The sequence below is a fragment of the Pristis pectinata genome, chromosome 26 (genome assembly GCF_009764475.1).
Source record: "Pristis pectinata isolate sPriPec2 chromosome 26, sPriPec2.1.pri, whole genome shotgun sequence".
NCBI lineage: Eukaryota > Metazoa > Chordata > Chondrichthyes > Rhinopristiformes > Pristidae > Pristis > Pristis pectinata.
The window spans coordinates 15,390,374-15,402,794 of record NC_067430.1 but is presented as its reverse complement, the minus strand read 5'-3'; the positions used below and the strand labels follow the sequence as shown (position 1 = coordinate 15,402,794).

General features: G+C 47.5%; 1 protein-coding gene across 1 annotated transcript in view; it reads right to left on the bottom strand.

The window, feature by feature from the left end:
- LOC127583397 (Golgi integral membrane protein 4-like) overlaps positions 1–12,421 on the bottom strand; it is a 42,182-nt gene that overhangs the window by 26,376 nt on the left and 3,385 nt on the right. Inside the window, exons 2-4 of the mRNA XM_052039347.1 lie at positions 10,824–10,898; positions 4,494–4,543; positions 220–273 (exon numbers count right to left, since the gene is read on the bottom strand). Of these exons, the coding sequence (XP_051895307.1) occupies positions 220–273; positions 4,494–4,543; positions 10,824–10,898 (179 nt within the window). The remainder of the gene's footprint in view (positions 1–219; positions 274–4,493; positions 4,544–10,823; positions 10,899–12,421) is intronic.

The window sequence follows — 12,421 nt, the reverse complement described above, 5'->3', positions numbered from 1 at the left end:
CCCCAGAACACTACGCAAAAGATGCGTTTCACTCTGTGTTTCGATGTACATGTGACTAATAAAGATATCTTGTCTGTGAATCTCAACAGTTCTTCACTTATTGGGAACTGGGCTGTGACTGACCAACACTCCCCGACATTAGTAAGTTAGAAAAAGACTCGCAGCCCACAAATCTCACAAGGAGCTGCTGCTGGTTCCAGTACCAGGCCCCACACCCACCTTCAGTATCTTATGCTGGGAACTTAGAGCACCGTAGCGATTCATGGCATCTTGCTGCAAGAGAATTAAACCAGAGCAGTTTAGCCATTGCTAAAGGCAAAGGAACAATAACACATAGGCTGTGTATCAGGTAGAATCACATAAAAGGGGCAACTCACAGCACAGATTCAGACAGTCTCGGCACATCTCCCTCATGCAGTCTCAGCCTGGACCTGTACCCCAACTGTCCCGGCCCAGCTCCCCCACCCCACCCCACCCCACCCCAATTGTCCCAGCCCAGCTCCCCCACCTCCCCCCCGCACCGTCCCAGCCCAGCTCCCCCACCCCTCACACTGTCCCGGCCCAGCTCCCCCACCCCAACCCCCCCCTCGCACCATCCCAGCCCAGCTCCCCCACCCCACCCCCCCATCCCAGCCCAGCTCCCCCACCCCACCCCCGCACCGTCCCAGCCCAGCTCCCCCACCCCAGCTCCCCCACCACCCCAGCCCAGCTCCCCCACCCCCTCACCCCCCTTGCGCCCCACCATCCCATCCCAGCTCCCCCACCCCACCCGCACCGTCCCGGCCCAGCTCCCCTGCCCCCCTCACACCGTCCCGGCCCAGCTCCCCCACCCCTCACACTGTCCCGGCCCAGCTCCCCCACCCCACCCCCCCCCTCACACTGTCCCGGCCCAGCTCCCCCACCCCACCCCCCCCTCGCACCGTCCCAGCCCAGCTCCCCCACCCCACCCCCCCATCCCAGCCCAGCTCCCCCACCCCACCCCCGCACCGTCCCAGCCCAGCTCCCCCACCCCAGCTCCCCCACCACCCCAGCCCCCCCCCAGCCCAGCTCCCCACCCCCTCACCCCCCTTGCGCCCCACCATCCCATCCCAGCTCCCCCACCCCACCCGCACCGTCCCGGCCCAGCTCCCCTGCCCCCCTCACACCGTCCCGGCCCAGCTCCCCCACCCCTCACACTGTCCCGGCCCAGCTCCCCCACCCCACCCCCCCCCTCGCACCGTCCCAGCCCAGCTCCCCCACCCCACCCCCCCCTCCCAGCCCAGCTCCCCCACCCCACCCCCGCACCGTCCCAGCCCAGCTCCCCCACCCCAGCTCCCCCACCACCCCACCCCAGCTCCCCCACCCCCTCACCCCCCTTGCGCCCCACCATCCCATCCCAGCTCCCCCACCCCACCCGCACCGTCCCGGCCCAGCTCCCCTGCCCCCCTCACACCGTCCCAGCCCAGCTCCCCCACCCCACCCCACTAAAACCACTGCCCCAACTGCAATTTCAAAACAGCATTCCGACTGCAACTGCAGAAACAGCCTCAAGCCCAATCCAATCCAATCCAATCCAATCCAATCCAATCCAATCCCAATGGCTGATCCAATCCCAGTACCTACAGCCTCAAGCCCAATTCCAATTCCTTATCCCATCTTCAAATCCATTCCAGGTCCTTCTCTGGTCCTATTAACCACACACAGCCAAGAGTATCATGAGCAGATCAGAAAGAGCTAATTGAAGCTGTTTAGGGAGAACCCTATGACCTCTGGATTGAAAAGGAGGGATAAAGAACAAGGACTGGATCCAAGAGGTGTTGGATTACTTACTGTCAGTTCTATTCCTTTGGTGACAGAAAGGTTCCTGTTGAGAACGTTTTCCTTTTATTGGGATAACAGATACCATAGGAATCAAGGCAACAAATGACACAGCCTTGTACTCCTCAGCATCTATCCTAAAAAACACACCAGACAAACTACATGGTCAAGCACTGATCGGGGATCCATCAGAACCGGTGCTCTAACCGGGTCTGAACACTGACCACACTGTGGTTGCGTTACTGGATGAGTAATTCAGATGACCCACAATCCAGAGAGAGGATTTCAAATTCCATGCCGACAACTAAGGAACTTAAATTCAGCCCGAATCAAAAATCTAATGTCAGTAATAACTGAAGATATCATATAATCATAAAGACTCATTGTCCTTTTAGAGAAGGAGTTCCTCATATTGGTTTGCATGTGATTCCAGAGACAAGGCAATATGTTTGATTTATAACTACACTCTGAAGCAGCTGGCTCAGCTAGGAATGGACTAAAGTGATGCTTAGGGACAGGCAGTAAATACAAATGACAACCACATCACAAGAAGCAAAGAAAAAAAATCAATAATCTCAGTTCGAGTAACATCATCAAGACCTCACTGTTTTGAATTGTGGTTAGCTTTCAACAAGCCACGGGATAATCTGTCAGAATCCCCGGACGTTTCCTCCAAAGGCCTGGATGTATTCCTGTACCAGGGAGTGTGCTGAACTGCAACCAAGTGGCTTTTAGATGTTACTGCTCTGAACAAACAATTGAGACTCCCTAAAATAGTAGTTACTTCAACACGAAACAAGAGAGCAAACAGGGACCCAACAGTCACCAAAACAGAGGGGAGTTTGTAAAGTTCTGGAGCTGCTGAAGCTTCCTCCAGCTCAAGGGAATGCAGCTGTTTCTTGCTTCACTTGGTGCGGAGCCCTAGGTCAGGGTGTCTGGTACCCGGCAGGTTGCCACAAACCAGGGCCCCTGGCATTCGGTCAACAAACTCCACCATTCAAATAAACAAGCCCTCACCGGCAGTGGAGAGAGAAAGACTTGCAATTATTCAGTGGCTTTCAAGACACAAAGCACTTTACAGTGACTGAAATAGTTATTTGATGCAAGTCACTGTGTAGGAACTGCAGCAGTCAATTTGCACACAGAAAACTCCCAGTGAGAGCAATTTGGAACCATCAATCACGCCAGGACAGGACACTGAGCATACCTCCCCCGACTGCCTTAAACATCTGTCCTGTCCGCCCTCTCAAATGGACGCAAAAGGTCTCAGGGCACTCAGGTGAAGGTATCATCTGAAAGGTGGTACCTCTGACAGTGTAACTCACCCTCGGTACCGTTCTCAAGTCTCTGGCGCAGGTCAAGTAGTTCAGACGTTAACTCTGGGCTTCAGACTCGCTGCCTGAAATTCTTCCTACAGTTTGGCTGGTGCCAAGCACCAACTCAATGTACACACGGCTCTGCCTCTGTCTTTCCATCACGGTTACAAGTAGCTATCAAATAGTAACCAGAAGCTAAAGGAGTGGATAAAGCAAACACTTCACAAACTGGAATGAAAACACAACTAGAAATCTAGGTAATAATAAAAAAAAACACTACAAGAACGTACAAGTAGGAGTATGTCACCTGGTCCCTCAAGTCTGATCATGGCTGATCTGCCTCAGGTATCAACTCCTCTTGTGCCAGTTCTCCAAGGCCATCAAGTCTCCAATGTTTCAAATATTTATCTACCTCTCCTTTAAATACGTCCTGTCATCCGGCCTCCACAAATACCTCAGGTAGAGAATTCCAGGGATTCACCACCCTGAGAGAAGGAATTCCTAACCACCTCAGTTTTAAATGACCATCTCCTAATCCGGTAACCAAGTCCCTTCATTCGAGACCCTCCCTCTGGTGTAACCATCTCAACATCTGCCCTGTCATCCTCCTTTAGAATCTTATACATTTCAATAAGATCACTCCTAGTTCTTCTAACAATTTTTTTTAAGCCCTTAATGAAAGGATAACCCTCTCACCCCAGGAATTAGCCTACTGAATCCCTTCTGGACTGCCTCCAAGACTAGTATTTTTTTAAATAAAGGGGACCAAAACTGTACACAGTACTCCAGGTGCAGCCTCACCAATACCGTATAATTGTAACAATATTTCTCTGTTTTTAAACTCCAATCCCCTAGCAATAAAAGCCAATATGCCATTTGACTTCTTAATTACTTGCTGTACCTGCACGCTAATGGTTTGTGTGTTATGCACAAGAACACGTGGAACTCTCTGCACTCCACTCATCTGCAGGTCTCTTTCCATTTACCTTCTGACTCCTGCCATCCGCCTTTGGATTCCTCCCACCAAAGTGCATGACCTCACACTTTCCCACATCGAACGTCTTCAGCAGTCTTGCTGAAACCAGCAAGTAGGTGAATTTCAGGGTGGGATGGGAGTGGTGCCCACCTAACCCACCAAACTCCCCTCCCAATGAAGCATTTACTGTGAATCTCACATCCAGGAAAGTCTTACAGAATTTGCATCAATATAAACAAAGCCTTAATAGTGAGGATGAAAAGACAAGGAGAAAAGATCAGATTAATCAAGGTCAGTGGTTCAACAACAAAGGATCTGCATCTTAAAACAGGAAAGCTTTGAAAAGAGATGAGTTTCAGCTTTAAGATGAAGAGCTCCATTTATGGAATAAAGTGGGCACTCACCTTTTCTTTGTTCAATGACTCTTGAGCTTCCAATTTATACACTAGAAAATCTGCAGGGATAGGAGAGAAAATGAGAATGAATTAGCATTCAATCAGTAACAGGTGGATGCTTTTAATATTCTAAGCATTAGGCTGTCATCAATATCCTCATCCCACACTGGCCTGCAGAACACAGGTCAGTGAGGAACAGGAGCCGTAACTGGACGCTCTTAAACTGAGCTCGGCACCGAATGATAGACACCCCAGGAGACTGCATCTCCCAGCAGTTCACCACAGCCACAACAAGCATAGCTTGTGTTTACTTATATAGTGCACTCATGTTAAAATGACTCAGAGTGCTTTATGGGATTATTATCAAACTAAACAGAATGATTCTGAACAAAAGAGGGAGATTAATAAAGAGGAACAAAAAACCTTGGTTAAAGAGGTAGGTTTTAAACAACAAATTAAAGGTGGAGAGAAGTAGAGGTTCAAGGGGCTTCAAGGAAGGAATGTCAGAGCTGAGGGCCCCAGCCTCTGAAGGGACAATTGCCAATGATGCACAATTTGTTAAAATGGAACTACAAGTTTGACAAGCAGCCAGTAAGCAGGATGTGCAATGCATCCCACGATTGATTTGTGCTTAATTAGTGCAGTCAAAATGACACAGGGCACCACAACTAGAGGACAGAGGCACAGGGGAGTAGGGGAGGTGCAAAGTCACAAGGAAGTGACAGTGTGGAATGACAGTGTGAGGCAGACGTGAGAGACCAAACATTGGGTTTGGTAGAGAAAACAGTATTTTTTTTACACTGCGAGAAGCTGAAAGGTACTGGTGTTCAGAGGGACCTGGTGTCCTTCTAAATAAGTCACTGAAAGTTAACATGAAAGTTCTGCAAGTAATTAGCAAGGCAAACCATAAACTGGCCTTTATTTAAAGAAGATTAGGTTACAAGAGTAGAGGCATCTTGTTCCGACTATATAGGGCCCTGGTGAGACTGCATCTGGAATATTGTAGACAGATCCAGTCTCCCTACCCAAGGCAGAAGTCCATGGTTAGAAGGAATGCAGCAAAGGTTCATCAGATTAACATCTGGGATGGTGCACTGTCCAATGAGAAAAGAGTTAACAGACTGGATCTATACTCTCTAGGAGTCTAGAAAAATGAGAAGTGATCTCTCAAAACTCTTAAAAGACTTGAAAGAGTGGATACCGAGTTGGTATTTCCTCTGGGCTGTCTGGAAATGGGGAACAACATCAAAATAAGGGATCAGCCATTCAGGACCAAGTTGAGAAGGAAGTTTTTCATCCAGAGCACAGTCAGTCTTTGGAATTTTCTCTGCAAGAGGGCTGGGAAGCTCAATCACTGAGTGTGTTCAAGGCAGAGATCGATATGTTTTTATATATCAAGGCAATCAAGGTTAATGGGATTAATGCAGGAAACTGGCAGTCAGGTAAAAGATCAGCCATGTTGTTGTTGAACAAGGAGCAGTCCTGAGGGACTGAACGCTTCTACTTCTTATCTTTGTTTGTTTTGGACACCCTCCTTTCTGTGCAGGGACCAGTCCAGCTGTGAATTACATACAAATTTAAAATAGAATCATGGAATCATACAGAAGGAGTTCCAGCCCTCTTGCAGAGAAAATTTCAAAGACTAACTATGCTCCAAGTGAAACACTTTCTTCTCAACTCAGTCCCATATGGCTGATCCCTTATTCTGAGGCTGATCCCTTGGTTCTATTCAGTCCCATTGCATCTGAGGAGCTATCCTACCTAATCCCACCTTCCAACAGTGGACCTGTAGCCCTGCAGGTCCTGGCTCTTCAAGGAGACATCCAAGTTTAAACATGGTCAGCGTTTCTGCCTCTACCACCTTTTCAGGCACCCGAGTTCCATGCCCCTACCATCCTCGATGACAGCATTGTTCCCTGGCCCTCTAATCCTAACACTTTTACCTGATACATTAACTCTATTTGTCATTCTGCTGATATTACCAGATCTGTTGAGCATTTCCAGCATTTTCTATTTTTATTTCAAATCCATGTCCCTCCCCACACACTCCCCACCCCACCCACCACACAGAAGCCAGTCATCTGGCCGATAGGTCAACGTCGTTACACATTCTCCACACAAGCTCCTTGCACTGTTCTGCAACTCACAATACCAGCAAATCCTTCTATTCCTTCCTTCATATTCTGTTCGTTTTCCTTTAAATGCACCATTGCTAGTCACCCAGCATTCCCTGCCATAGCAAGCTCCACACTCCGACCATTCTCTGGGCAGAGGCAGCTGGATTTAGTAGTGCGTGTCTTATTCTTATGAACTCTAAATGGATGCATTTATATTTCACTGCATTGCCACTTGGGAGGTTGGGTTCCCACATGAAATGATTCCCAATTATCTTCCAGGGGCCGACAGAGCAGCTAAGCACAGATATCCTTGATACAAAGATTTTCATCTTAAAATGCAATGCTTAAACACAGCTCAGCAGCACTTACAGGATTTCCTCTTTAAAAAAGGAAATGTTTGTTGTGTTGCCTGCGCAGTGGGAGTAGCAGGAAGCACAGACGATTATACTCAAACATGGAAAACAGCCAGGCAGAAATGGAAGAGTCCCTGCACAGAATTCCACTTAGCGCCTTGACCAAGGCCCCAACAAGTACTGGCAGCCCTGGGGAATCCCTGCAAACATGAGCCCACCTTCTGAAGAAGTTACCCAATGGACAGGGGTTAGTGAAGTAGGCAGAGATAGAAGATAGAAGAGGTTGAGAAGCCAGGGAGATGGTTGACCGACAGACAGTACAGGTGGTGTTTCCCAGGGGCTTTGTATTTTCATATTCTCATGATGTAGGAAGAAGCCATTCAATCCATTGAGTCTATTCTGACTCTCAGATTAATCCCATTCCCCCATCTATTTCTGTGTGACCCACTCTTTCCCGCATGCCCATCAACTCCACATTTATCATGGCTTGGGTGAAGAGGGCGAAAAGAGTTAAAAATCAAAATTTCCAGATAACAGTGATGTAGGAGTAATAGCAAATTGTAGGTCAGAGCAGGTTAAATCATTAGATAAACTGTGTCGGGTAGAATTCAATGTAGGCAAGTTCTACAGGGAGCACATCCAGAAATAAAACACTTAAGTGTAAATTTAGAAAATCTCCTTTAAAGATTTGAGTCAGTTTCCTAATTGGTCCAATTTCTGAAACAACAGCGGACCTCAGAGTGAAAACGTTCACTCAAAAGCTCATCTGCACCTGTTATTTGGCATCTTAAGTTCTTTTGGCTCCTACAGGTGAGAGGGGAAAAGTTTAAAGGAGATGTGCAGGGCAAGTTGTTTTTGTTTGTTACGAAGAGAATGGTAGGTGCCTGGAATGCTCCGCCAGGGTGGCAATGGAAGCAGATACAATAGAGATAATTAAGAAGCTTTTAAATAGGCACATGAATATCAGAATCAGGTTTATTATCACTGACAATATGCTGAGAAATGTGTTGTTTTGCAGCAGCAGTACAGTGCAAGACATAAAAATTACTGTAAGTTACAAAAATAAATAAATAGTGCAAAAGAGGGTTGTGTTCATGGACCGTTCAGAAATCTGATGATGGAGGGGAAGAAGCTGTTCCTGAAACATTGAGTGCAAGTCTTCAGGCTCCTTTATCTCCTCCCCGATGGTAGTAACAAGAAGAGGGCATGTCCCAGATGGTGAAGGCCCTTAATGATGGATACTGCCTTCCTGAGGTGCTGCCTCTTGAAGATGTCCTCAATGGCGGGAAAGGTTGTGCCCATGATGGAGCTGGCTGAATCTACAGCCTCTTTCGATCCTTTACATTGGAGTCTCCATACCAGGCGGTGATACAACCAGTGAGAATGCTCCCCACCATACATCTATAGAAATTTACAAGAGTTTTTGGTGACATACCAAATCTCCTCAAACTCCTAATGAAGTAGAGCCACTGGGGTGCCTTCTTCGTGACTGCATCAATGTGTTGGGCCCAAGATAGATCCTCTGAGGTGCTGACGCCCAGAAACTTGAAGCTGCTCACCATTTCCACCGCTGACCCCTCAACGAGGACTGATGTGTGTTCTCCCGACTTCCCCTTCCTGAAGTCCACAATCAATTCCTTGGTCTTGCTGATGTTGAGTGCGAGGTTGCTGTTGCAACACCACTCAACCAGCTGATCTATCTCACTCCTGTACGCCTCCTCATTGCCATCTGAGAATCTGCCAACAACAGTGGTGTCAACGGTGAATTTATACATGGCGTTTGAGCTGTGCCTAGCCACAGTCATGAGTGTAGAGAGAGTAGATCAGTGGGTTAAGCACACATCCTTGAGGTACGCCTGTGTCAATTGTCAGCGAGGAGGAGATGTTACTACCGATTCGCACTGACTGTGGTCTCCCAATAAGAAAGTCGAGGATCCAGTTGCAGAGGGAGGTAGAGAGGCCCAGGTTTTGAAGCTTGTTGATTAGTACTGAGGGGACGATGGTCTTGAACACTGAGCTGTAATCGATAAACAGCAGCCTGACACATGTTTTGCTGTTGTCTAGGTGCTCTAAAGTTGAGTGGAGAGCCACTGGGACAGCGGGGAATGGAGGGATATGGATCATGTGCAGGCAGAAGAGATTTAATTTAATTTGTAGCATGCTCAGCACAGACATTGTGGGCCAAAAGGCCTATGTCTGTGCTGTACTGTTCTATGTTCCATGTTCAACAGAACAGCACACAGGCTATGTGATCACATGTGTAAGAAGGGAAATTTCCAGGTTACCACGGCCACAATGCACAGCCACATTATTCACCACAGGGAACAAAATTAAAACTTGACCCAAACCAGACACACAGCATTATAATTATTTCCACAACCAGCCTAAGCCAACTCAAAATCATTTGTAGAAGAACTGGAGAAAAAGGCTTGTCATGCTGCACACACATTGCTATCAATCTAGACTGGAGGACAACCACCATAATACTAAACAGATCCCCCTCAACTCGATAACATACTGAGCCAAGGCACCAAGGTGTGGTCTGAGCCAACAAGAGCCCAGACGTTTAATCAGAATAAACACAGCTGTACCTCAGAATCAGATTTATCATCACTGATATATGACGTGAAATTTGTTGTTTTGTGGCAGCAGTACAGTGCAAAGACATAAAGATCTATAAATTACAAAAATAAATAAATGGTGCCAAAGGTAGTGTTCATGGACCGTTCAGAAATCTGATGGCGGAGGGGAAGAAGCCCGTTCCTAACTTGTGTCATGGGCCTGTGTTAGGGAGCCAGGATCTAGTTACTGGAACTCACCTACAATGTCCACAGCCACTGCAGAAACTTGGTAAATAGTTCTTTCCACCAACAAAAGAAAGATCAGTCTTGCTTTTGTTCACTCCAGTCGAAAGCACCCCACCCAAATACAGATAATAACAACATCTTGGTCCCACATTACAATCCCATAATTTGACAGCTATGTTTTTTTAACATGCCTGAAGGTCGACAAAAATAGAACATTCCCTTTGAAACTTGACACCACTAGAAAAAAAACAATAAAACCTCTTCTCAAGAACAGCTAGTGAATTGAAACATTGCAACCTGGCATTTCCTCCAGCACTTGATCTGAAACCACCTACAACGTTGAAGGAACTAATTCCCCTGTGAAACAGGAACATGGTTCCTTCCTGGGATGCAGGCAACTCCATTGAAAAGATCACTCAGCAAACTGCCAGATTCATAAATACTGTCACAGTCCCCAAACATTATCTCTCTCCCTGTGAGGCACACTGCCCACATCTCTCTTGGGGTCTCCAGGCACTGTTTCTCTCTCTTGAAGACAGTGTCCTGGGCACTTTTTCTCATTCTCACTGTCTCTCAGGGTTTTCTAAGCATTGTTTCCTTCTCTCTGGGCACAGAGTCCCTGAACACGGTTACTCTTTCTCGCTCTCCTTCTGTGGGTCATAGCGTCTGCAGGCACTGTTTCTCCTCTCAGGGCATTGTGTCCCAGGTCTCTATCTCTTCTGTGAGCACTGTTTATCTCAAGGATGCAATGCCCCTGGGCAGTAACTCTCACAGGGAACTAGTCCCCAGGGACTCTCTCTCACTGGGCTCCTGCACACATTAAGCTTCAGTCTCTCTGATGCTACCTCCAGCTTGTATTGAACTAAGCCTGATGTCCTCTATGGTATCAGTGACCCAGTGGCTTAAGAAACCCACATTCTTCTCAAAAAGGTGAGGTTTTTGGATTGTACTAACTGGGTGTTAATAAGCAGCCAACCTAAACAAAAAAAACGATTACTTTAGGACTGGGATGTCAACTACAAAGAAACAAACGATACACCCAACCAGAGGGAACCGTCTAACCTTCCTTTGTCTTTTTGTGCTCGCCTCGTTCCTTCTGTAGAGAGCGCTCCAGCCTCGACCGATGCTCATACACAACTGTAAAAAGAAACAGATGTTATAGATCATTCCACACAATCCTCCATTTCCTGTTAATCCTGCGCAATACACACATAGCAATGGGACATTCGCCACCTCCCCAAGTCCAGCCACGTGAAGCTCCAGAGAATCGGGAGCAGCACCGTCAGAGCTTCCTACATCGTCCTTCTCCTCTCTTTTCAACCTGGATTTTATTTACTCTTGGACTGCTTCACATGAGGAAGGTAGCAGGCAGAGCAAAGGAGAGGGCAGAGGGATAGGGTGATGAAGGGACAACACTCTGAGGGGGAGGGTAGACGGTGCAAGAAGCAGAGAATGAGGGGGTCGAGGTAGTAATGGAAAGAGCCTGAGGAAGGGAGGTAGGGTGAAAATGTACGATGGTCAGACAGAGAGGACCCTCCTGAACAAGAAAGCAGCCTGGTTTCCACGTCAGACTCAGACGTGGCTTGCAGTGAAAGGGTCGACTTGCCAGCTACATCACAAGGACGTGACTCCTTCCCCAAAGGAGTGGACATCCACCCCTTCAGAGCTTACGGGACTTTTACAGTGCAAGTGCCTCTTGATGGTGCCCAAAGCTCCAGCCAGATCAGATATTTGGACCTCCCCATGAAATGCTGCCTGAAGAGTGATATGTGCTACTTAGTGTGACTGTGTGAGCCCGTGCGTCCATTTGTCATGGTTACTATGGAGTCATGGAGTGAGGCCCAATGATGCCCAAGGGAAGGAGAATGAAGCACGGCATGCTGGGAGTATCAGCGCAGAAATACTAATCAAAAAACAGGCAGGGCACAGTAGCCAACCAATCACGGCTCAACACCCTGTACGCACCCTGTGGACTTCCTGCCAATACTGTGCCTGGGTACCAGGCAGCTCAAAGCCAACAAAGTCAAGAAACTCGGGCAAGGATCAGCAACGTCTGCATTCATTTTGAACCTATCCACTGCCACAATACCCTGTCCCAAATAAGCAAGGGATGAAGGGGGAGTGGGGAAATAAAGAAGGATGGAAGAGTGGAGGGTGTTGCAGGGCCACTTGCTCCAAGAACCTTATTAATGGGTCTATTCTACTGTCCATTAGTCTCTTCTACAAAGGATCAAACCTCTTGTCCAGGTACAGAAAGTAAAAAGTCATGACTGTTGCGCTGTCAACTCAACTCCTCTGAAATTGATTTTGTGCAATGATGGACGATGACACACAAGAAGTAAATTCTGCAGTAATGTTTAATACTTAACTTACTTCAGTGAACTTTAGCTCACATTTGGGAACAGTTCAGGCTGTTTGATCCACTCATGTTTCGGAATCAAGGAGTGTCAAAGGTATGCAGAGCCAACACCAAACAGGCAGTGAGTATGTCAATCAGGAAATAAGATAAGATCAAATAAAAAAACAAGGAAGACAGAGAATATACAGGAGCTTTCAACATCTGAAGGTCAACTTCTCCAAGAGTCCAGGCACAAGGTTTGTGTGTCATCAGTGGGTAGACGACGGCAGGTTTGTGCTTTAGAAGGGTAGATTCCAGATGG